This window comes from Mchenga conophoros, linkage group LG8 (genome assembly GCF_057382185.1).
Source record: "Mchenga conophoros isolate Kocher_MC1m ecotype Shallow Benthic linkage group LG8, M_conophoros_male_GT1.1, whole genome shotgun sequence".
NCBI classification, from domain to species: Eukaryota; Metazoa; Chordata; class Actinopteri; order Cichliformes; family Cichlidae; genus Mchenga; species Mchenga conophoros.
In genome coordinates this window covers 9,243,910-9,269,067 of record NC_140533.1, presented here as the reverse complement: position 1 = coordinate 9,269,067, position 25,158 = coordinate 9,243,910, and the positions used below count along the sequence as shown (strand labels likewise).

At 43.1% G+C, this 25,158-nt stretch overlaps 1 protein-coding gene across 8 annotated transcripts in view; it reads right to left on the bottom strand.

Annotated features, from left to right (window-relative positions):
• Window positions 1-1,428: 1,428 nt before the first annotated feature.
• The window catches only part of mrtfab (myocardin related transcription factor Ab), a 40,016-nt gene continuing 16,286 nt past the window's right edge, over window positions 1,429-25,158 (bottom strand). The window contains exons 3-20 of one of the 8 annotated variants that reach the window (XM_085283893.1): window positions 22,152-22,217; window positions 16,778-16,843; window positions 12,281-12,336; window positions 11,878-11,953; window positions 11,179-11,340; window positions 9,572-9,735; window positions 9,329-9,463; window positions 9,105-9,173; window positions 8,384-8,568; window positions 7,848-8,019; window positions 6,428-6,823; window positions 5,318-6,319; window positions 5,010-5,216; window positions 4,229-4,321; window positions 3,696-3,836; window positions 3,423-3,515; window positions 3,036-3,099; window positions 1,429-2,950 (exon numbers count right to left, since the gene is read on the bottom strand). In XM_085283893.1, the coding sequence (XP_085140019.1) occupies window positions 2,403-2,950; window positions 3,036-3,099; window positions 3,423-3,515; window positions 3,696-3,836; window positions 4,229-4,321; window positions 5,010-5,216; window positions 5,318-6,319; window positions 6,428-6,823; window positions 7,848-8,019; window positions 8,384-8,568; window positions 9,105-9,173; window positions 9,329-9,463; window positions 9,572-9,735; window positions 11,179-11,340; window positions 11,878-11,953; window positions 12,281-12,336; window positions 16,778-16,843; window positions 22,152-22,217 (3,695 nt within the window). In that variant the 3' untranslated portion in view covers window positions 1,429-2,402. Of the gene's footprint in view, window positions 2,951-3,035; window positions 3,100-3,422; window positions 3,516-3,695; window positions 3,837-4,228; window positions 4,322-5,009; window positions 5,217-5,317; window positions 6,320-6,427; window positions 6,824-7,847; window positions 8,020-8,383; window positions 8,569-9,104; window positions 9,174-9,328; window positions 9,464-9,571; window positions 9,736-11,178; window positions 11,341-11,877; window positions 11,954-12,280; window positions 12,337-16,777; window positions 16,844-16,951; window positions 17,084-22,151; window positions 22,797-25,158 lie in introns of those variants that run through there. The other 7 variants (XM_085283889.1, XM_085283888.1, XM_085283892.1 and 4 more) reach the window with 7 other exon arrangements.

Here is a 25,158-nt window from a genome sequence, read left to right as displayed (position 1 = left end):
ATTTAAAAAGTGAAAGTTTAGTTTTGGGCATGTCAGAACCAGCTATGATAATTTGGTGGTAAAAGGCTTTCTGAGAATGTGTGACTAAAAATCCTGTGTGACGGCTGGCTGCGGGGTGGCAGGCTCCTGTCAGAGGGATGTGGGATACAGAGGAGATCTTTAGTCCTTGTGGTGCTGTAGCCCTTTAGAGCTCACTGTAGCTAATTAGAGGCATGGCCTCGGGACTTTTATCTGCTCTGTCTGTATATGGGTGAGAGAGAGATGGTACTGATGCTGCTCTGGGGAGCTGCGGCAACCTGTGTATGTGTGAGTGTGAAAGGAATTTGTAAGAGCACACTGAGCTGGCTCATGCTTGGATCTTGTGCATTGTTTATCTGCATGTGTTGCAGTTCCTGTGTGTGTGAGAGAGGACGAGAGCTCCCAAGAGCTCATCAGCGTCATTGACAAGGATCCCCTCATAGTGAGTGAGTCAAACTGGACGTTAGAGGCAGAAGTTAAAGAGAAAAGAAAGAAGAAGTGATGAAGGTTCAACTTATGGATGCTCCAGACTCCCAAATATCCTTGATCAAGATACTAACTCCTAGTTGCTCTCTGATGCATCCATCGGTATATTTTTTGACAAAGTGCATACACATGGAAAAAAGTGCTTGCATGAATGGGTGAATGAGGCACATTATATAGAGCGCCTTAGCAGTATTATATATTTTCTATCATAATACAATATTTTATGTATTTTTTATATATAGTACAGTTTAAAACACCTGTTACAGTCTGACCCAGGGTATTTGTATAAGTGACAAAACGTATTTGTCAAAATTACACTGTAATCTAGTGGCTTTTTATTAATGCCAATAATTTTACACCATTACTTTTTGCAGATCCATACATGCCACAGTTGAAGCCTTTATTAAACAGCTGATGCTGGGCTTTTCTCATGTACTCTGAAACATATTTAAAGATTCAAAAACCTGCCGACTGTCCCACAGAAATGATCTATAGTGTTCCTTCAAAATAAATTGCCCGAGATGATCAAAAGTAAACTTTTCAGGTGGTTGAGAGAAGCCTAGTTGTTGATCCGTTTAGGCAGGGGTGTGTTTTCATTCAGAAGCAGCTGTGGGGGAAATGCAGCTTGAAATTTGTGACAACTAGCACACAAAAAAAATCCAGTTGAACGTGGCTTTCAGCACCAAACAAAGAACTGGTAAATGTGCTCAGGTCTTGTTTAGCACTACGAAAAATAAAAAATACAAGGGTAAGCAAACTTCTGGAAAATACCCTCCTGTTCCAGATGGAAGCTGCTTTCTTTATTCTTTGAGCAACATCGCCCTCTTGTGGCTTTAATTTCATTACCAGGCTTACTTAAATCACAAAGCTGAGATGTATCTGTTAATGTGAAAAATCAAAAGGAAAAAGAAACACATCTTTAGAGTTTTTTTTTAAATGGTATGTTTATTTTTTTAATCTTTTTTTTCTTTAAAAAAATGACAAGGTCCAAGTTCTCTTGGAAGCCCCGCCCTCCCCCTCTGTCCCCCAGCCGGCTAGCTTGACTCTAAAGCAACCAGCAAAGAAAAATAGTCATATGGACAAATTGTAATATACACCCGATATACAGCAATACATAGTGGTCTACCATAATGTTACCAATTATACGCAACCTCCAATGAGGCTTCAATTCAAACTGTTGCCACTGATAAGGTTCATTTCAACAGCAACTCTCAACCAATGAAGGTTGTATCTTTGACTAGTGTGGGTGGGGTTTAGGTTGGCATGGTGAGGCCACAAGCAGCTGCCTTTTTTCTTTTTTAAAAAAAACAAAAACAATCAGTGGCTCAGCTGACCATTGTAACATTAGGTGGCTTTCACTCAGCTGTTGACCTAAACACCCACCCTTTAAACCAATCAGATTCAGCATAAGTGCAAAGTTTAGGAGGCACTGACACACACTGCTATCTCTAGGAGCCCAGGAAAACATCACAGACAGTCCCTTCTCGCCTCTGATCTGTCCAGCTGTTTACTGAGGGTTGAAATGGGTTGAAAGCGACCTGCAACTTTCGGCTGGTTTACTTAAACCTGGCTTTAATGCAGGTCAGGACACGGGAAATGGGATTTTATCCGTTTTGGTTCCCTGTAGAGTTAAAATCTTTACAAGTCCACTTCAGGTCCACCAAGTAATTTCAATGAATTTAACACCACCTCACCTTGCATACAGCAACAGCCAGTGAAAGACAAGACAAACTGAGTAAATGTGTGAGAGTGTGTGTGTGCGCGTGCATGTGCCAGACACCCCCCGCAGTGGTAGAGACAGCATAGAGTATGTGAATGAAATAAAGACGGAGCCTGTACACAGTGTGAGCGACCATGTGTTCATCTGTGTGCGTCTGCGTGAGGTGCTACAGACGTGGCTACCAGTGCAGCTGCAGGTCCGTATTGTCCAGAAAGTCGGCTGAGAACACGCTTTGCGGAGTGTGTGGCGCCAACGGAGCTAAACTCGTCCCTCCGTCTCCACCTCCTCGCTCTCCTCTATTGCCCTCGCTACCTCCACTTGCGCTCCCTACCATGTCCAACCAGTCCATGCTATCCAGGTTGGGGTCGCCAAAGTCCAGCCCCGCAGAATGCGGGGAGAAGCCCAGGTCGGACGTGTCCATGGGGGAGGGGGGGTGGTCCAGGATGCTGGGCGTGCTCAGCATCTGGCTGTGGAGGTCGTCGATCAGCGCCAGGCCGCCGTCGGACTCTATGCCCAGCAGTGGGGTGCCCGTCGTGCTCTCCAAGAAGTCCTCCAGACGCCCGCTGCCTGAGCAGGGCCCTCCCACCGTAGACTCCGGGGAGATGAAGGCCTCTGTGGGGGTGGGAGGAGACAGGTGGAGGGGGGATGGGGCAGTGGATGGAGAAGGTGGGTCAGAGTGGAGAGGGGGGAGGGAAGGGTCCGGGTTGGCCTTGAAGCCGGGGATTTCTGGGGGAGGACAGAGAAATAAAGGTCATCAAGACGTACCGACCTGTGATGTCTCTCTCACATTAAACTGAGATCTCATCATTACCTCCACTTTTGAGCAGGATGTCAAATAGGTCGTCCATCTGCTGGCTGTTCAGGCCATTCTCTGGCTGTCGAACAGAAACACAGTATTCATTAGCCATCATGTAGCCAACAGTGAGGTATCATGTAGTTATTTAACACAAAAAACAGCAGCAGGTGTTCTTCACTGGAATGTTGCAGGGGCGATTTCTTTTAGATAATTGGGTCTGATAGGATGACACTGATCTAGTCTACCACTACGTCCTAACAAACCCAACCCAACACCACTGCCACTCCTCTGCAAAAACATTAGAGACCAAAAAAGTGAGAAGATGGAAAAAAGGAGTCGAGACAGGGAGAAAGATCAATACTGCAAGGCAGATGGAAAGACAAGACATGCTGGAGGACATACTCTGAAGCGCTGAGAAGAAAGGGAGGTGTTGGGTTTAGGAGAGGGAGGGGTGAACAGCGTGTGCCGGTCGTAAGGCGGACACGCCTCCTGTCTCTGTCAGCATGGTGCCATGAAGTGATGAAATGAGAAGAGAGAAGAAACAAGAAGACAAATTTAATGAACATGTGGAGAGAGCAGGACCACCATTAGAGATGACATGCTGAAGGTAACTCTGCCTGGAAGCAGAGGAGGGAGAGGAGGAGGAGAAGGAGGAGGTGCTGCTGCTGGCGTTACCTTGAGAGATGACATTAAGTTGTTTTGGCTTTCATTGTCTGAAATGTCGTCAAAGAAAGGCTGCAGGTTGGGTGGAGCGGTGACGGGCTGGCTGGGTTGTGGATCACCTTTGGCGTCTAAGTGCAGCCCCGCTTTTTGTCCCTACGGGCAAAGAGTGGCACGTTTAGAACGGAAGGCACACTTGCATATGTTAATCATGCAAGTCTTATTCTGGGATAAGATGCTGTTTTTTAACCTTTGTTAGTCCACAATCTAACTTGGATGATTTTACAGTGTCTCAGTGGCGACACCTTGTGGTAGGAATCTGTTGCTATTGTTGTCTTCAGGACTAAATTAGTAAACAGAGATCAATTCAACGTGTTTACATAGCGCCAACCCACAGTAACAGTTGGCTGAGGGCGCTTTATATACTCTAAGGTTAAGACCTTACAACAATACAAATGAAATGAAGAAAAAAGTTAAGTAAAAATGTTGGGAAAGTTACAATCTACACCATGCTTACATGTTTTACTGAGAAAGAGTTTTTGCTGTACCTTTTTGCTTGGTTGGCTCACAGGCTCGGCCTCTGCCTGACATTTTGATTGGCTGTCGGTGCTGGGCAGTTTACTTGGAGTTGAATTCAATCTCTGAAACGTTACAAGTACGCAAACATTCATATTCTGTCAAACCATTTAGTATTACGCGCTTCCCATATATAAACAGTACATGCAAGACTAACCCTATCCTACTGAAGTGTATTTTTTATTTTATAATTTTTTCATCCATGGACAGTAAAGGTTGAAATACTACAGTAAGTCAATGACATTTGGCAACTTCAGGTGACGATGGGTGGGGACAAAAGAAAACAAAACAAGAAAACCCCCACCGGCGACATAAGATAAACTTCCTAAATTAGTAAATATACCCTAGTGACCAGCTGTCAGCTTCAAAGCAATGTGTGATGAGCGACTCACTCAGAGTTTTGACAGAACTGAACTAACATCGTCAAAAAGACACTGCTGTTGTAGGCTACAGCTGGTGACAGTAGCTCTTGTTCTGCTCAGGAAGCTCTACGAGCTAAGACAAGAAATCTTAAGAAAACCCACAGCAGGTGGAGAACGGTTACACATGCCACTACAACAAACGCACAAAGGCTGCAGAGTAATTGTAGGGCTAAGTTTACTTGCTGCTGTTCAAAATACTGACTGAAGGTGCAACGAATTATTTGCTACACAGTATATATTCATTATTTTTGTATAATGTACAAATAGTCTAATTTAGAGGGAAACACTTAGCATTATTACCATTATCATCAGAATACCATGTTCCCTGTACCTGCAGTGTGATGCGTCCGTTGGTTTTGGCCAATGAGGACACTCCATTCTGTCCATCTGTGGTGTGACTGGTGAGAGCGATTAGGTAGTGGTTCCCGTTGGTGTCTGTCACCAGTGTAGGTGTGCCGTTGGCCTTAAGGAGGTCTAATGAGATGGCCTGAGTGTGCACTGGTGTGCCATTCTGTTGCTTGATGATGACTGGAGTCACCTGGAAACAGAAAAGTTGCGTTAGCATTTTATTATATGCTATATACTCATCGTAAAGACTGCAGCGTGTGTGCTTTCAGTCTTTGAAGTTCACAGTATTACCTGTTGTGTTGAGGCTGCTGATGTCTGCTGTTTCTGCTGCTGCCTGTGCTGAGCTTTCAGCTGCTTCCTCTGATGAGTTTGGCTCAGTGCGGGTTTCTGACTTGTCACCGTCTGGTTTTGGATCTGCAGCTGAACCTGCTTTAGCTGAACCTGGTTCTTCTGCTGAGCCTGCTGCTGCCCTTGGGTTTGCTTGAGCTGGTTTTGCTGTACTTGCTTCTGCTGGGCCAGTTTCTGCTGCGTTATCTTCTGCTGAGCCTGGAGCTGTTTCTGTTGGGTCTGCTGGAAGATGAGCTGCTGCAGCTGCTGCTGCTGGTGGATCAGGAGTTGAGCCTCTTTCTTTTGGTGATGCTGTTTTTGAGGATTCGGTTTGGGTTCTGCGGCCTTCGTCGGCTGCGCCTGACTTTGTTGCTGTTTCGGTTGTGGTTGCCGTTTTTGTTGATCAGACTGTTGGAGCTGCAGCTGCTGAATCTGCTGCAGCCTGAGCAGAGTCTCCTGGGAATACTGCATCGTCAGGACCTGCTTCTTTGACAGAGCCTCCTCTGTTACTCCCTCCATTCCTTCCTCTGGCTCTACCTCCTTTTTGACCTTCAACACGATGCCATTAGGGAGCGTAGGGGGCTGAATGGCTGAGGCTTTTATTAGCGTTTGGAGCTTAACCTCTGGGGATGTTTTGCTCTTATCGCTTCCTTCCCTCTTGACCACTATCCCACCTGCCATCTTGCCTTGCTCCAGCTGGGACCTGAGAGTCTCCACCAGCCTCTGCTTTTGCCTCAGCATCCTGGTGAGCTCCTCGATCTGTTTGTCCTTCTCCTGGAGCATCTGGTCTTTATCCATAGATGACGTGTCCATGGCTGCTCCGGGCTCGGGGGTTTGGACAGATGCAGGTGAGGACCTGGACAGACTGCAAGAGCTCTGGATCTCATCTTTGACTGCGAGTGGAGAGACATTTGCTGGGTGCTGAGGAGAGGGGTGCAAGGTGAGCTGGGTCAGCGGAGAGCTCACCTGAAGGACACACACATTAAAAAAAGGAGAGGATGTTAGGAAAATGTCTGGGTAGACACAAAAATGACAAAGTGCTTCTAACAATAACAAATGAAACATAAATTTCACCATTTCTCCAAACATGTCTCCATTGCAGCTGGTCTCATCTGGACTCATTCCAGCTAACGACCTCTCTGACGGAGTCGGCGACACCGGAGGGCTCGAGCTGGTGCTGCCAAACCGCATCACCCGCCCTGGAACCGCCTGAGCCAGTGAGGACAGAGACAACTTAAACCCACCCTCTACTGACTGGTGGTCAGAGGTGGAAGTTGTGGTGGGAGAAGATGTGGTGGTGCTAGCAGCTGAGGTCGTGCCCTGCAAGCCGGACTGCAAAATGCCATTCTTTGAAACAGTTGCGGTTCCCCCATTTTGTTCTTGGTAGTTACGGAGCCTCTCAATTAGATCATTCTTGGTGCCTGAGACGGTCAAACCCCGCAATTTCAGTTCTTGTTTCAGCTCAGCAACCTGGAAGATGGAAACAAAAGTGGTATTCATAAAACAAACACTGACTCAAAGTGAGAATAGACTCAAATTTAAAACGCTCAGCTCAAAGGAACTTTATACAGCTGGACCTTTAAAGGGTGCGTAGGTGGTGATGTACTGATAAAAAAAAGCCATGTAAAAGGTCGCCTCGGACAAATTCAGACAAGTGACTCTTTAAAATGACACCCAAATAAGATGACACATTATTTTAAAGCCAAAACACTAATGAGTGTGTGTAAACCATTCACACACACAGAACTGCATGCAAATCAGGAGTAAAAGCAAAGATAAAGAGCTCAACTCTTTCACCCAAAAAGACATCTCCCTTGTACCCTTAATAATGAGTTTTGACACCTCAGTAAATATCAACAAAGACGTGATTTGATTACCATCTGAATAGTTTCCAGCTTTTTCCCGCACAGACAGAGATGACACTCACTAACTTTGAATGCAAACCAGGTGATTTTGTTCTACAAGCAGGCTTGAAATATGATAGAAAGCACTCAGGGAAGAGAAGAGTTTAAAGGGTTACTTACTCCTAGTAAGGTTTCAAGGGGTAAAGAAGGAGCCTTAAAAGATAACTTTGTTGGCTTGTGGCTCAGTGCGCCACAATAACTGTCTAATGATCACATCTTTTATTCTCTGGCCGAGTGAGTTTAACTATCTTTCTTAATTTGGCTTTGCAGTTATGACAAAGCACAAACAATACATGAAGAAAGTATAAGAACATCTACACGTCTGTAGAGTCCACCACCATATGAGGGGTGTCTGCAAAGATCTAATCCTTACAGCTTAGACTGCTGCAGACTTTCACAGATTTCCCTTTGAGAAAGGACCAAAATCAGAGCTCTATTTTAGAATGGGCAGGATCAATGATGTTTTCGTTTGGGGCCGTTTTGCTGAGCACAAACTTAGATCTTTGATTTGAATTACCCAACAAAATGAGCCACAGCACTGTGTGCAGTAATGATCTCATAAGTTTGTTTTTGGGTCCTGAGTTAATTACTTTGAACTCATCCAGGTTGGCTGGCAGAGTAGCTGGTTTGGCTCCTCCCACTGCGGTTTGGCTGTGACGGGCCGTCCCCGTTTGACTCGAGGAAGCTGTGGTGGTTGTTGTGTGAACGGTACGGGAGGGGGAAGGGCCAGAGTTGGTTGTGGGAGGCTGCTCCGTTTGTGGCCTGAAGGAAGACAAACAACAAAGATGTACGGTAATAAAGATTATCGAGCATGTTTTTTTTCTCTGGCAGACCACGGGGGAAATTATGATGAGAGATCAGCTCTAAAGATGAAACTTGTGAATTTCTAAATAAGTTTTCTAGAATTTTAAAATGAAACATGAAAGTTTTATATTAACTGTAAAGTATACTCAAAGTAAAAAGGAAAAAAATACAAACTGTAAAGCTACACTGCAACTACTAGCTTAATGCAGGAAAAAAAAAAAAGGGTGTTGAACTTGTTGACTCTCGGCAAAAACCCACAGCAATTACTCATCCTCGCTTCCAAACCATACGCACACATACGCAAAAGTGGTTCGACACTCACTTGGGAGGGGCGGGCAGGATGGTGTGGTAGTTGTAGTGCTGCTGCTGCTGACTGAGAATCTGCAGCTGCAGGAAGAGCTGCTGCTGCTGGAGCAGCTTCGCATACGATGAATCCATCTGAGGCGGACGCTCCTTGTCAGCCTTCTGGTCGGGGGGGATGTACTGATGGTACTTCAGCTTCTTCACCTTCACGCGGCAGGAGGGAATGTTTAAGAGACAGACACGTGTGAGATGCATGGGCATTCTGTACATGTAGGTCAAACGATGCATACTAATAAAAACTTAACTGAAGTAAAAGCTAACGCACTTCCAGTTAAGAAAAGCAAGTATATATTTCTGATGTGCTGAGGCCACTGTGGCTTCATAAAATGGTATCTCTTCCTCTTTTACAAGCAATTCTCCTCAGTATGATTGTAAAATGTCAGAAAAAAGCACTGAGGTTAGAGAGAAGCCCCTGCTCTATGATTTAATAGAGACGACGCAAAAACCACAAAGAAGACTTTTATTGGCTCTTTCAAATCTAAGGAGTAACTTTTAATATTTGTCGCTCAGCTGTGGGAGCAGCAAGCCAGACAAACACAATTTGAAGTCTTAAAATCTTTACTGCAGACAAGATGTCATCAAAAAACAGCCTTTACCAGTGACTGGTCGTAATTTAAAATTAGCCATAAATCATGTGCCGGTGTGCGAGTTAAAATGAAAGCAAAACAAAGACCTCTGACCTTTGGTTTGCTGTCCTTTGCTTTCTTAGGTCTCTGTGGAGGGCGGTCTGAACTCGTCTTGGCCTGAGACTGCAGTCAGAGAACCATGAGAAATAGGGGGGGGAAGGAAATGAAGAGATGAGGAGGGGGTTTTGGTGAGCTACAGCGTTCCCATAAATAGAGATTACGGTCAGAATTATTTTTAAATCACGAAAATCAACAGGAAGTTTGAGCGATCGGCGCACCTTGACCTGTCCAGCAGAATGGCGGGAGGATCCAGAGGTCACCGTTTTAGGTAGAGGGGACGAAGCGGACCCATTCAACAAGGGAGGGGGCGGCGGAGGTGGTGGTGGAGGTGGAGCAGGAGGCTGTGTGAGAAACTGGTGAGATGATATCACTGTGGTTAATTGCATGACCCTGCTGAAAAACACTTGCTTTTGTTTCACTAACTGCTCTGTCCAGTTCTTTCTGTTCCACCTCAGTAATACCTGTGTGGGGGAGAGGTCTCCGTTCTGGGTGAGCACGTCTGAGGGGGAGACCTGAGGGACAGCGCTCAGGGGAGAGTCCTGATTGGTTAGCTGGTCAGGTGACAGAGCATCACTGCTGTCTTCGTCCAAAGATGAGCTCTCTCCTCCGTTTCCCTTTGGAGAATCTGTGACAGTGCACAAACGTTCACACATTTAATGAAACTGCTATTTAATGGTGGCGTCTTCTGGTGTAGCGGTTCAGCGGTGCGAAAGGGGTTGGCGTTGTCTGGAATTTCCAGAGCCGCTGGGAAACACAGGAAAGGACAGCTTAATTCCCAGCTTCCCCTGCAATTTTAACACTCAAATAAAGTTTCTCTAAAGTTAGTCACCGCTCTTTAGCAATCGGCACTAAGCAATTTTAGAGAAGTTACAACACCGCGTGCCGTGTCTCATGTTTCAAAACAGTGCCGTGTCCAAACAAAGCTTCTGAGTCACTTCTGTTTCAGAGCTGCTTGTTTTGTTTACACACTCACCTTACTGTAAATACGTGAATGGTGTAACTGCTCAGGTGTTCAGTCTGAACGGAAATCAAATTGTAGAGGTGGCGCAACTGCACACCAAAACACAGGTACAATAGCACCGCGAACAGTGGAAGGGGACGTGTTTGAACTTGTATTCATCACATGCCTGAGGCTCAGCCTGAATTCACCATAACCTGTCCACTGTCCTGTATTTACAAGTCTTGCTAATTCCTGCAGGTACGCTTGTGAGTGTTGTGCAACGTTGTGCAAAAGTCTGTGTGTGTGTGTGTGTGTATGTGTATGTGTGTAAATCTCTGAACCAAGTGTCATAAATATACAAGATTGCCCAATTTTTCTTTTAAACAATAGCCTGCGGCACCTTTTCAAATTCTTCATTTCATTTTTCCAGGCGAGTCCGACAAAGTTTCATCAGAGGTTCAAATTTTTACAGAGATTGTAACATTGTATTACCAGCAAGATGATGAAATAATAAAGACATATAAAGAATGAACAGTTTAAAAAAATAAAATACAGATCTTAATGATCGCTGTACGTGTGACGATGTTGTGTGGGCCTACTCGTTAAGGAGATGCTAGCCTGCATGCAGACATAAATAAATGCATACAGTACGATCGTTATCGTGAGATAAGATTTATTTTTTCAGTCATTTATTTGTAAAACTTGTGTATTTCGGGACTTTAAGCATCTACTGATAACGAGCACCAATCCTGCGCCAGTGATTATTCCTCAGAGAGAGACTTTTATACAATGCTCGTTTATTTTCACTCGTTTTCACACGACTCAGTGTGAGTCGTTACTGTGCTTTACTGTCATTTAAGGTCACCCCAGCTTTTCCTTTTCCTGCTCTCAGTTTAACTGCGGGTGCACGTTCTGACACACGGGAAGTGCAGCAGATGAAACACAGGTGAAACGACGATAACGTTGACGAAGTTGATCGCAGGTGCAATCAAACCTTCCCAACGACTTAAACTTGTGATTACATTTGAAAGAAAGAGCAAGGCCATCAATGAAGACATTTTCTTTTCCCGAGCGGGTCCCTGGAGTGAGACGAGTACAGGTGAACGCTGATGAGGTGTGTGTTATTACCTGGGAGTGAGTGCTGCAGATGGCAGTTAACAGACAGGATGTTCTTGTGGACCAGCTCAATGGGACCCGGTCTGTGAGAGATTTTGTCATTGAGGTCGTCGGCCAGTCGTGCTCTCTTCAGCTGCAGCTGCTTAGCCTGCAGAGACGGCTCTGCCGACGTCTCTGCAGAGGGCACAGCAGGCCGTTATGGATACATGTGCATTTATTTATCAAGTGATTCACACACATATAATCCTCTGTGAATCTGTTCAATACGTTACAGCAGGTTTTAGCCTATTTTAACACTTCCTCGGTTTGACTTCAACCTAATTTAAAAGAAACTAAACCAACAGTCAAACCAGCTGCTTCAAAAAAATCATAACAAACATAACACTTTAAACCGCAAAAACATATATTAAAATGAATGTGAAAATGTGAAGATAAGCACCTTGCCTCATGAAGACAACATGCCGAAACACATTTTATAAAAGAGTTTTCACAGCGCCTGAATCGAGCTACCGAGTTTTAAGATGCAGAAGCAATACCCTCAAAGAACACGGAATTGCTTCAAGCAGAAATATGAAGGAGGAACTATACATTAACCTCTTCATAAAGATTTGGTTCTGTTTTTGTCTAGGTATTTTACAAAGCTTAAAATGTGACTTTTTGACAACACTGGCACTTGCTGATTAAAAAAACAAATTAAAAAAAAACACGCACCCTCCAGAATGTGCATCCTGACCAGCTCGGAGCGCTCAGGACGACTCCGGATCTTCCTCTTTAGGTAGTCCTCAGTCTGGGAAGAAAACAAGATGCCAAAAATCACATGAACTCCAAATTGCTACAACACCATAAAATATTATTCTGTCAGTTTAATATATGCTTTTGTTTCCATGTCACTTGTTTTCATCATTTCCTGGCTCTGCAACTCACAACAATTTTGCACAAACGTCAACTAACCAGAGATTATCTGTACGATAACCCAACTACAACCAATCTGTATCTGTGGCGTCCAAGCTTTCAATTTGTTAGGTTCTTGTGGTTTTTTTTTTTGTTTGTTTTTTGCCTCTCTGAAGAAAATCCACTGAGACTGCAGGAGACTCATTGTTCTTATGGCTCTCACCCTTGCTCGCTCCAGACTCCTCCGCTGTTCGTGAAAGGCTGCTGGGCTCTTCAGTGCTGCATGGAGAGGGAGGGGGAACAGGAGGAGAAACAAAAAGCCAAGATTAATGCAGTTCAGACCGACTGTGAAGGAAGTCGTGATGCTCCTTTCAGCAAGCAAAAATGTGAGAACCTGTACGGCTACAGTCAAAGACAGACTCAAAGCAGAAGTGGCTTCTGGCAGAGAAGGTCAGGAGTGCTATTCTAAACCACACACTCTGATGACAACTCAGTAGGCAGATCAGCCTCTGCTGCTGAGTGTGGTGCACATCCACCTCGGTTATCACCGAGAAAACCGTTACTGCCAGCGTTTCCTCGGCCTTTTACTACGCTTTTCACATCAGTTGTGTTACGTTTATTCTCATTGCAACTCAAACACCAAGGCAGCTGCAGGAAGTGTCGCGATGTGGTCAGTGGTAGTGAAGTAGTTTAGATGAGCTTGATTTAATGGAACAATATGACTAAAACCATGAGCGCAAACTGTACCAAACATTCACTCAGCAGTTTCATTAACCTAAATGAGAACACACTGTTCATTATTCAGCAAGAGTTTTCCACGTATTCCAAAGTTTCCAAATGTTCTTTCTCATACTTTGAACTGACGTTAGACACTTTCAGCTTTGTCTTGATCTGTTATTTAGAATTACACAGTGTTAAAAAGGGAATACAAACACTTATAAAGATTACAGGTTACATATAGCCCAGCTTCATTATACTTTTATTGGTATTTTACACAGAAACGTGCTGCAGATTGTGGTGCGTTCTAAGTTTTTCCATGACGAAAGGTAAGTCTAAAGAAACTGCATTTCAGAGGTCAAACTATCTGCAATAAGTCTGGCAGATGGTCTGTAGCTGAGGGACATCAATTCTTGATGAACAGAGTCTGGAATGGCTCTTTAAAAAGGAGCGAGCAGCAGAAGAGAGACTGATGAATAGAGTGCAGCACACCCAGCGAAAGTCTAGATTCATCACTTCATTGCTCAGCCATGACCAGTGTATGGGGTGGGGGAGTGAACGTCTATGCAGTATTTTTGTAAGAGGGAAATGCATAAAAGCAATTTCAGCTGGCTAAAATTGTGTAAAAAGAAAAAAAATCTGTATTACCTTTGAGGTGAAAGAGGTGGTCAACATGAAAAATGAGTCCAGAGCGTCATATATTTTGCATTTTATCTTACACTTTTATAATTATTCAGTTTGCAGAAAGGTCCAGTGCAAGGAAACAAAAAGTTTTACAGTCCATCTCCCATCACAGATTTTTTTGAGCCTAGAAGATCATTTCTATCCAAAAAACAAAGCGCTAGACATCAAACTCTTTTTAACCACAAATATAAAGTCGAGGTTTTAGAAAAGCTAAACGGACAGGGGAGATGCCCGCTTCGTTTTTGGGGAAGGATATTCAGAGGACAGCGGCAGTTATAATGATGTAAGACAGCGATCGTCTGATTGGTCAAGAGTTGGTGAAATCCCTGCCAAGGGTGTTTGAGATTGGACATTCTGGCTACAGCAGGGCGTCAACTGTGTGTGCACCACAGATGATGGGTGGGGGTCAGAAGCATTCCTTGTGTCACAACCCCTGGCGTTCAAAGAATACCAGTTGTAATATGACCAACGAGTGGTCTGGATCACAATAATAACACCACAAGGACAAACCGGGCCCATAAACTACTTAAACACAGATTAATTGCTTCAATATGATGTTCAATGAAAACAATATTTCCTTGCGTATTGGCAAGAGAAGGCTGGGCTGGTTTTATTTTAATCATATCAGACTCTTACTGGCATTCATTGGAAAATAAATGTTCACCAAATGCATAAAAGAATGGACAATGAGTCTGTTGGCCTGTGAGCCCTTCTGTCATTGGTGCTTATTGGTGCGGCCGTCCCCACCAGTCCCAGTTTCTCATGTAACCCCTGCAGTTTAAACCTTCTATTTGCAAGAGGCAGCCAATCAGCAGCTTAAACGGAAAGAGAAAAGACCCAAAGCAGCTACCGGTAGTTTTTTATGATGTGTAAATGATCATTGCATATGTAACCTATAACTGGATATACTCAAACATTAAAAGAATTCGAAACACCAAAACACGCACACACCAATAGAACTAGGTGCAAATTAAACTCCCAAAACGAGCTACTGGATCAACAGTTCTTCTTTCACGATGTTGCTCCTGAAGCACTTTTAAACTGAAACTTCATGGGGAAGAAAACACTAAACAGTTATTTGAACATGCCAGGAGGAAGTGAAAACATTCGGCTCAAAAACAGCATTTTCAAGCCTATTCTTATAGCTGGGCACATAACACTGTTCAGAACTTTCCCCTGTGAAACACCACAACCTCCCTGACCCCATTAGCTACAGTTTCATTATAAAAACATTGGTGGTTTCTTCACACATAGCCCAGTTTTTCATACAGCGGAGCAACAAAATATGTTAATGCTACAAAAGTATATATTTGTTGGCATTCTTAAATGACGATTAACTGACTTTTGCTCACAGCTGGACAGTCAATGTCTGTGTTCAGGAACCTCACGAAAGTGTTTGAAAGTGGAAAGTTATTCATTCACACCACCTTCAGTTGCAAAACCAGTGTGAGGATTTGATACCACAGGAGGAACTGACCCTGCCTCAGCACTCAGACATAAAAGTCTTTTTTTAGTACCAGAAAACACAGCACAAAGGACATTTAAATGTAAGAATTAGAGAAGTGACAGAAAACCCCTGATCATTTATGTCACCTTTGAAGGTTCTATGTTGACTAAAACAAACCATGTGGTGACATTGTAAGTGAAATTTTCAGATTTTGTTTTTTTTATGTTTCAAAAATCCAGCAAATAACAGTAATTACAGAGTCATTAAGAAATATAAAGACTATTTTTTCTTTGCTGGAAAGTGTTCAGGGTGTGGAGCAATGTGGAACTACTTGGCAAAGTTTGTTCCTGTCAACAAGATACAGTTACCGTGAAAATCGATCGAAGATGAAGCGAGAAGTGAAGAGAACGGTTCATATGATCTTTACTGAACTATAACACAACAGCGGACCTGATGCCTGAACAACCTTTGCCCCATCTTTCTGCATCTCGGAGAAACAATTTAAAAGAGGATTTCTGTAGTCAACAAAGTCATCGACTTAGGAGCAATCTAAAATCTCATTTAAACCCACAGCTATACTTTTTTTTCCCCCTAGGAATCTCCACAGAGGAGAAGCTGGAAAGCGAAATAGTCAATCCAAACATGTTGATCCTAAATCTGCAACAATCTGGCACAGGGCCTGTTGCAGAAAAGAGGACACAGAGCGATTTACTAGACTACTTAAATGGTTCACTGGAAGGCTCCATGCACCCCACAAAAACAAACGCTCAGTCATCACTTTATGGTACTCTTATGTATCTAACCCTTAAACTGTTATGTAAACTGAATGTGCAGCACTGCAGGCTGAAAGCAGCTTGCATGGTGTATCTTTTCAATCTCATCTGCTTTTGTCAAAAACAAAATATGACAACAGGTGTGCCACATGTTACCATCCATTCACAGTTACTTGTTTCCCTGATACTCTTCTTAACACACAGCTAGCATAATCTGTCAAAGTTTGTATGTCTGAACAGGCCTATTGGGCAATCTAACAGGTATTTAGTCTCCATTTGAAAATCTACTCAGTTAGAATGAATGTTGGCTACCACGTCTACAGTATGAGGGCGAACACTCGCTTGCACACTTTTAATTCAAACCAAAAGTCTTCTTGGAAAAACGAAAAAGCAGAGTGCTTTCGGTTCTACACAGAAACGGAGGGAAACTTTTAAAACTATATTTCTGACTCTTGTGATGTGAGGAACCCTGAAACAGGAAGTGGATAGACATAAAGAGGAAGCTGCCCTATTTGATAATACAAAGTGGTGCAAAGATACAGCTAAATATGACACTTGCAGAACACACATACTCATACTGATAATGCCGATAAGAGACGACATTTTCAGCAAAAAACAAGAAACGACATTCCAGACCTTCACTATACAACCCATCATATGACAGCATATACGGCACAGACTGACAGACGCTATTTACCAACATATCCAGGTTCTGTTGTTGAGAACCAAAATGTGTCAGCGGGATGTGAATTAAACGACATTCCAAAAAATACGTGAGTATCGTTTAGCGTCTAGCATCAGGTAGCGACCTTGTTAGTGTGTGACAGTTTAAGATTTGGTGTGTAATCCTGAAACAGGAAAGGGTTAGCAGTTTGACCTCAGCTCACAGCCAAAGCTCCTGTTTTCTGCTCGAGTTTCTAAAAACGAGATGATACTGTCTGTTCCAGACAATAAAGAAGTGCTGTCTTTGGGTAAAACGTGATCAGTTGAGAGTCTAAAAGCACACTTAAAGTCAGACTACCGTACATTGACGATATATACTTTGGTTCATGAGCTTAAAAAAAAGCAAAAAAGCAAGTAAAACACACAGCAGACTTACGTGGCATGATCCCTTGGCTGACCAGCTCCTCTCGTGTGCGTCTCTGCTGAAGTTTGAGCTGGAGGACTGCATGGAGACACAGGAGGTAAGAGGAGAAAGAAGAGAAGACAGTCAGTGACGGCTGGCGAGATTAAGAAACTGCAGCGGTGAAGCTCTGTGCCCGTAAAGCCTTACAATCAGCAACAGATCCACAATATTTAGATAAATAAGCACATAAAGGAACATATATGACTGACACGACGAGGACCTTTACTCTGTGGCAACCGGTTCATTCTCCAGTCTCCCTGCCTCGCATGCATCTTTTTTTTTTTTTTTGAAGTTACAAAGGAGGCGGGTACAAGGTGTGTGTGTATACAGACTTCCTGTTTCTGAGCACAGATGTGTGAAAAAGCAGCAAACATCCATCAAAGAGTGAGAGAGACAGAACACTAAGGCATAATGCTGCTATAAGAAATTAACGAAAAAATTAAAAGAAATGAAAAAATAAAAGCACCGATTTGAATCTAAATTACTTTTTTTTCCTTTTTCATTTTTAAATGGGCCGATTGCATCGTCATTTCAAAACAGGAAGCTCTTGTTACATAATGGAGAGGCGGGGTGGGGGAGAACTGTAAGGAACACAAAGCTGGACAGAAAGAGTTGGACTATGTCTGACATTTCTAAACAAATAAAATGTCAGTTGTTGAGTGCTGTGTGGCACAGTCCTCATCCTGATACTTTTTTAAAGTTTTAACGAGCCCAGAAAGTCTGGCGTCATCATTGTAACCGGATAATAAATTAGAAATGAGCGGGCTATCGTTTAAACAAAGCAAAGACACAAATATAACAAACTAACAATTACATATAGACACCTGCAAGATCACAAGTACACAGCATTTCATCACTGTCATGTTGGCTTCGTTGCAACACGACAGCAATTTAGGGAAGTGACCTGAACTATTTAGTCAACCATCACATCACACAAACACACCACCCATGAAAAAAGACACCCAGAATGGCTGCAGACACTTGTGTGTAATGATTTTTTTTTTAGCTTGTAAGCAAGTAAGTAAGTGACAGTGCATGATGTCTTTCCATTTCATTGTTTATCTTTTATTTCCAAGATATTAACAGTATCAGAAGTGGAAGCAGTATGTTGTTATACCAAGTAACTTCACTACTGATGTAAACATTCAGCTGACGCTCCTGCTCAAGTTGTCCCAGCGATCCTTACTGAAGGGCTACGTATCTATTTGTGTGTGTGTGTGTGTGTGCGTATACAGTGTGGTGCAAACCACTGAAGATTGCCAAGCATTTCTAGCTAGGGTTGTGTTTGCTACTTCAGTCAAGCAGCACCGGTTCTACCTCGCCAACAAAGTGACATCACTGGTACTCAGTCTAGCTCACGATATAGCTGTTGCTGCTGCGGTGCTGCCTCTGTGTTATGACAAGGAATCCTCGCCTAGACGGGAACGCCGCAAGAGCCATGAATTAATGTCAGAGCCTGTGCAACTAAATGTCATTCTTTGGCTCCAAATTCTTGCTGGCGATCCCGGCTCCCCTCTGTTGTTTTTACAAGTGTGTATGCTCCAAGTCTGAAAGTATCAGTCTAACACTACCGACTCCTCTCTAGAAGCAATAACTTGCCATTTGACATTTAGCATTATAAACACGCACGCCTAAACACACTTAGGCGAGTCGATCTATATGGTCTTGCCTGTACAGCAGCTGGCAGCACTCATTTTGTCTCAGTAGCAAACGCACAGGAAAACACTTTCAATAAAGGAACGTGCACACACAGACACACACTGATACAGACTGACCGTGCCATGCGCCATTAGATGCCATGCCACACGGGGCTTCCAGGGAAGGAAGGTTTATTCTTAGAAAGAGACTCTTACACTTTCCCTCTATCCATAACCCCCTCCACATCTTCTATCCCTCCCCCAGGATACTCCAGTTTTCTCCTGCCCTCACTTTCCTGTCCCCCCTAAACACCAAGCTGATGAGCTCAGTACAGTTGCAACACTGGCTCCAATGGTTGGCTATAATAATAAAGCGTCAGCTATCAATAAACCTCCAACCCCAACATTGCAGAAGTCTCTGGCAGACAATCATGGTGCGAAAAATGTAGCAGTGTTGAAATTGTAGATTCACGTGCATAAAATAATCACGTTTGCACCACTGCCTGTTATTTTGTCTTCTTTCTTAACTTTTCTTCTCATTTTGTATCTACTTTAATTCCACTTTTCCTTACTTTAACTTTTTCGTGCCCTTTCTTTCAATGCTGCAGTGCTTTTAATCCTAGTTTTTGTCTGCTGAACTAAACTGTCATGTGTTTTGTACAGCACTTTGTGACTCTAGTATTCCTAAAGTCCTACACAAATAAATACTGCTTGCTTGCAGCACAGCAACAAAGACAGGAGTATAACAGACAGACAAAAACCACTTGGAGGCTGTGAACTGTTTGTTCTGGATTAACCACAAAACAAACTTTAAATGGGTGCCAGAAAGACAAATGAAAACTTTTGCACTACGACAGTGGCTATGGTTACATGCACTGCAGCAAGAACTTATAATAAGATAAGATAGTGGACAAAAACATAACCAACAAGGATAGCGATGTTTTGTTAACTGTAAGCAGATTACTGCTTGGGAAAAAAGAGGAGGGATGTGTCTTTGTGTTTTGCGACCAGGACATGCTCTGGGACTTAAATCAGGTTTGAAGGCCATTCTGGTTAATTTAAGAAAATGGATGAAAAGGCAGGACAGTTTTATTGGGATACTAGGCCACAGCCAAAGCTTGCTACTACACTCATAAAAAGTTAAAGCAAAGGCAGACAAGGGAGAAAGAGGAAGACGGCAGAGATGCAAGCGTTTGAAGATTTTAGATTAAGCAGAGGAAATGACAGCAGGTGGCTTATTTGAAGACAATTCGCTTACTCGATCTTTTGATTAAACTCGTCGTTGCAAACGTCAGAGAACTAACACTATGATTTGCACATTGATTTGTTATTTCTAAGATCTCTGTGTGGGTGTACATAAAACCCCCCAAAACAAAACACTTTTTCTCCCCGGCAACTAAAGTCATGGCTTTCTTTAAACCTTTCACAAGCTTAACTTTATAACAAATCACCAATAATGAAATCTTTACCTGAACTTATAGAGCTTTTATTTCCTAAATGTCAAGATCAGATCAGTTTCAAGTCATCATAATTGTCTAAAAGAAGGCTGTACAGGTAAAAAGTCACATTGGAGGGAAGAACGAGGATGAATTGGGATGCTGGTGGCCAACTGGGCTAAGCCTGCTGTGCTCATGTGTCAGTAGATCTGATTAAACATGTCTGAGTTCGTCACTGTCCCCAAAGACCCCTGGCTTGGCACGACTAAGCCTGCGCGCACCAACCCGAGTGACACACATGAAGGCAAAAGGCTTCAGGCCCACAGAGCGTATGCCACATACCCACCTAAAGACGAGCCCTGCAGACGCTTTGAACAGACGTTACGCTTGGCACTGGCTTTGGAAATGTTTTTTAATCGGGAAAGATGTTCTCATCTTTCGCACGGTAGCACCGTTCAATTGCATGTGTTGAACAGAGAGGCGAACGCAGCGCATGACTGCAGCGAATGTTTCGCACATCAGTGAGAGTGGAAAGAAGCTAGAGAGCTAAAAGGGCAGAAACAATGCAAGGTTAAGGCCATTCACACCTTGGACTCACTCCCGCTGCCTTTCCTCTGCTGCGCTGTGCCGAGAAGCAGGATGACGACACGGAGAGTTGCGGTGAATACTAATCATCCTTAAAGTTCAAGTGAGAACAGACGGATAAAGGCTTTTGCAGCTTTTGCAGTTTGTGTCACTCATACTTCAGAGTAAGCAAATAATCTTTAACTGATGGCTTTTTTTTAATCCCTTTGCTTTTCTTTAGACTCCATCCATCTTCAGTCATTCTAACCTCACAGGAATGTTTTGTTTCATCTGCAGCCAGTCATCTGAGACTCTGGTCCATGCTCATAACGCTGGTTATAAACAAAGTGAAGCCTTTTTACTGTTGCACGGACCATACCAAATTAGGCTAATTTTTGATAGTATGTCACTGTTGGATGACTTCATTTTTTTGGAACGCCATGTTTTTTTGAGCCTTTTGCACACCACATCTAAATCCCAAACATGCACAGTGGCAACAAGTGTCACACAGTCATATTTAATACATCCCGAAATACTTTAGAAATAAGACACTACTGTAAAAAGATAAAAGCTGAAACTTGCACTGTAGGTGAAGTAAGGTGCATGCATCTCCATTTCTACGATCCACTTCAAACTTCCAATATTGGGATGTGGAGTTCTCATATTTGGGCTAAAATCTGTTACTGGAGTTTCCCTTCGAGTTACTTGCCCTAATCCGTGTGCAGTACGGAGGGCACACATCCACACAAAGCCATGTTTTTTGGCTCTCACATTCACATTAACACATTCTCAGGTTAATAAATTCCACGTTTTACCATCACAAATAAGTGCTGAACCCTCACTCTACCTCTTATCCTATAAAACTTTTGTTTAATCTATTTTTTTAAACGTAAACCCTAAAACCTAGACTCTAGGACTTATAAAAAAATAACAAAAGCCATTTCATTGCACTGTTGGTCTAAAACCCAAGCTGAAACTCACAAAGGCACCTGGACGTGTTATATTTATTTATTATTTATGTTATTTATTCATGCTTTTGGTTTCCTGTGACAAATGTGTTGCTCGCTCATTGAGTTTGGAGGCGTGGCTCTAGAGAAAACTACAACCCACAATCTGCCTGTTATAGACACACTTTTTGAACAGACATAAGCGTGCGCGCACACTCAGAGTGTCTTTATAGCTGTCTTCCTTTGAAGTCTGTACCTTTATGAATGCCTGGTGTGGAGCATTTATGTGACGTTTGTAAATTTGCACCACAGTTACAATATTCCCAAATTCAAACTACACTAGGGAAAGCTGTTTGTGAATGAACGCACGTCAACACAGTTCTTTCTTTAAACATATGCATGATTTTTTGGGGTGAACACTGACTAATTTTAAACATTAACTTGACCTTTTAAGTTGAAATATTATTTGGAAGCTTTAACCTTGAAGAACTGAGCAAAGCTATCCCGACGTCACAGGCCCGGCTGTCAGCACTTCCTGAATTCACAGTGGTCAAGTCTGCTCTATTGAAAGGGTTTATCAGAAAGAACCTAAAACCACTTCAACTTCCTTCCACCTTACACAAGCCAGTAAACTCTATCACTTATCTTTAGCAACACCCCATTAGCTATTTGTATTAGGCCATAAAGCCCTGTTTTGAAAATGTACAGTGAACTCAGGAACAAAAACACAACACAGATCTCCAGATCCGACTAGATTGCCCACCTTCTTTCAAGCTGTGATACACAAGTCTGTCATGATCCATCTTCAGTCCTTCCTTCTCCATGTCATCTCCCATTGGAGGAGAGTCCAGGGAGGAGGGTTCAAAGGACAGGCAATGGTTGGTGTCCAGCATTATCATTCAGAATAGGGATTGATTATTAGGTAAACATTGAACACCACGGTTTAAAGTAGATTTCCTCCCAAGTCCCAGATTTTGACCGTATTCCTGAAGAAGGGCACCCTTGACGTGTCAAAAGCTGTCCTCTCTTCTCAAGGGAAAGATGTGATTCAAATGCTTCAGAAGACTCCGTTCCAAGTAAACAAATATCTCCTTTTAAACCAAAATGACAAAGAAAAGCATAGCTACCGCCGTTGCCCTTCTATCCCCGGTGCTTCTTCTCTGTATCAAAGAAATCGATTGGGCTGTCTCAGCTTTGCTCTCTCTCTCCTGCCTCCTGTGCTCTACTTTCCTTGCAGTGACAGCCGGCGAGTCACGACAGCGCTGTTCTGCAGTTTCCCAGAGAGCCGGGGTAAAGAAATCCACAGGACGAGTCGTGGATAGAAAGAACAAGAGCTAAAGGGAGGAAACTGAAAAGAGGCCAGCGGCTGAGGAAGGGAGGACAGCAGTGAGCTCAGCAGAGAGATTCCCCAGTGAGACTGCTCTGATTGCAGCTCCTCCTGAATCTCACACACATGCAGGGAGACACACACACACACACACGCACGCGCGCGCGCACACACACACACACACACACACACACACACACACACACACACACACACACACACACACACACACACACACACACACACAGTGAGGGCTGCTGATAAAGTTTTCCTGCTCAGCTGTTGCCATTCATTCACAGTTACAAGCTCAGGGGGGCTCCAACATGAAAACCTGCTCCCTGTTCAACCCAAACACAGCAAGCTGATCAAAATCAAAGCAACAACACAGAAGATCGGCTCATAAAAACTTCCTCTGGCTAAACAAAACAATGACTCAGACAAGCTATGGACAGTTTTTATTAGACAGGTAGAAATGATTCCGTGCACCATAAACGACCTTTGCCAAAGATGCTTGAGTAAATCTGATACCAGGATGAGTCACAGGCTGACTTTTGGAGTGGCTGATTTGATACCCAATCACAAACGAAATTCTGAAAGATTTTCCAAACGGTTTGCCCTTCAGGGAAGACAGCGAACACAAATCTGCACTCTTACTGGAAAAAACATTTTAGAAAAGCAACAACAGTCTAATTGGTCTGGTGCAACCAGCGACTTATCCAATGCGTCCTAACCTGGTCTTAAAATGTTCAGATTCTTCTGAAGTTCAGCACTACTGACCAAAACTGTCTGCTGACGGTAAACGCCGCCACGGCCACAGTCTCCCTTCCCCCTCAATCTGTTTTAAATAGCAGGGCCAGCTGGCCATAAGGGGGCTAAATACAGCTTGGTATCACCTGTGCACTCGCAGGGTAAGGTTACTCTGAGACAGGCATGCACATCTCTAGCTCCAAACACATACAAGAAAACTTTAAGCCCCTTTTCCTTGAACTAAATCAGTTTTTTATGATACAAAAGAAGACTTTACCATACATTCAGCACAGAGAGGCTTCAACTGCAGCCGGTTTAAACACCAAATTCGAAATGAACAGCATACTACACTGATATCACACAGGACAGCAGTGCACCTGAAAACACAGACAACACCTTAAACAAACCCTGTCTGGTGACTACAATTACTGTGTGTTATGAGTGTGAGATTAAAGTCCACCTGCTGTTATGATTCACAGTCTGGGCAGGAAACACAGAAAAGACAGCACACGCTGGGATTAGGACATGGCTGTGTAGGCTGAATCTCAGCACTGCACACATCACAAACCGACACAGCATGCTAAACACATATTGGCTTATTTACACCTCCACAGCTCAAAATCATAAATCCTTCGTTACATTAACATTTCAACTATTTGTAACCAGCTTTCTGCCTCTACAGTACAGCCAGCTGTATATTTCACATAACTAAAAACCTCAGGGGCAGCGATTCCCCTGTAATAACAGTACTGAGCGAGCCAGTAATGCAGGCAAATATTTTATGGTTTTAAATCAGCTTGACCACAGTGTGTGGAAGGCACATTTCACAGTTTCCCAGGATTTACCCCACTAAATAGGATTATGTAGTAACCAGTAACCCACACTAATAGATGAGTTATGATCTTCTTTAGAATTACTTTGAATTAGTTGATACTAGGATCTCTATAACCACACAAAAAAACACCAAAGCACTGCAAACTCCAAAGGGTCTGATTCCAACGAGAGGTGAAAGCTTAAACTGTGTCCAAACTGTACCGCTGCTCGAGTAAAGTATTGGACTCTACAACCTTTGACCTGATGGGTGTTGTTGGGCGTCAGTACTTTCCACTGAAGTTATTTGGCCTTGGGTATTTTCCTTTATCCTTCACTAAAAACATTTCTGTGACTTTATAATAGAAAAAGAGACGCATTTTGTGAAGAAGACAGAATGATTTGAAGGTCTCACAGTTAGTCAGAGACGTCCACAAATTAATGGAGGGGAAACCTGAAAACACATTATCTAGTAGGAGTGGATAATCTGGTCTAAAGGTTAAAAGAAGAATATAATGTTGAACTCTTGAGTGTTTAATGTTGAAGCCTATTACTTCAATTCTGATCTCAAAGCCTGATTTAAGTTTTTATTTGAAAGTTCAAACTATAAGTGGTAATTCATATTTCTGGGACTTCCTTTGTTTAAAGACACGTGTCCGTTTCCGCTATTCTTTGTCCACCATGGTGTTTTTCGTTCGGTACACCGCCTCTCTGTGGTATTTTTAAGTCTTTCTTAATTAAATAGAAATAGCTGATTTCAGTCTGATCACAGCAGCTAGCACTGCAGCAGCCTTTTTATTCCAAATTCCCTTCATGACACAATCCAGAAGGGGTTTGTGTCTCCTTGTTGATTAATCACAAACTGATAGCAGACTGATAGCAGACT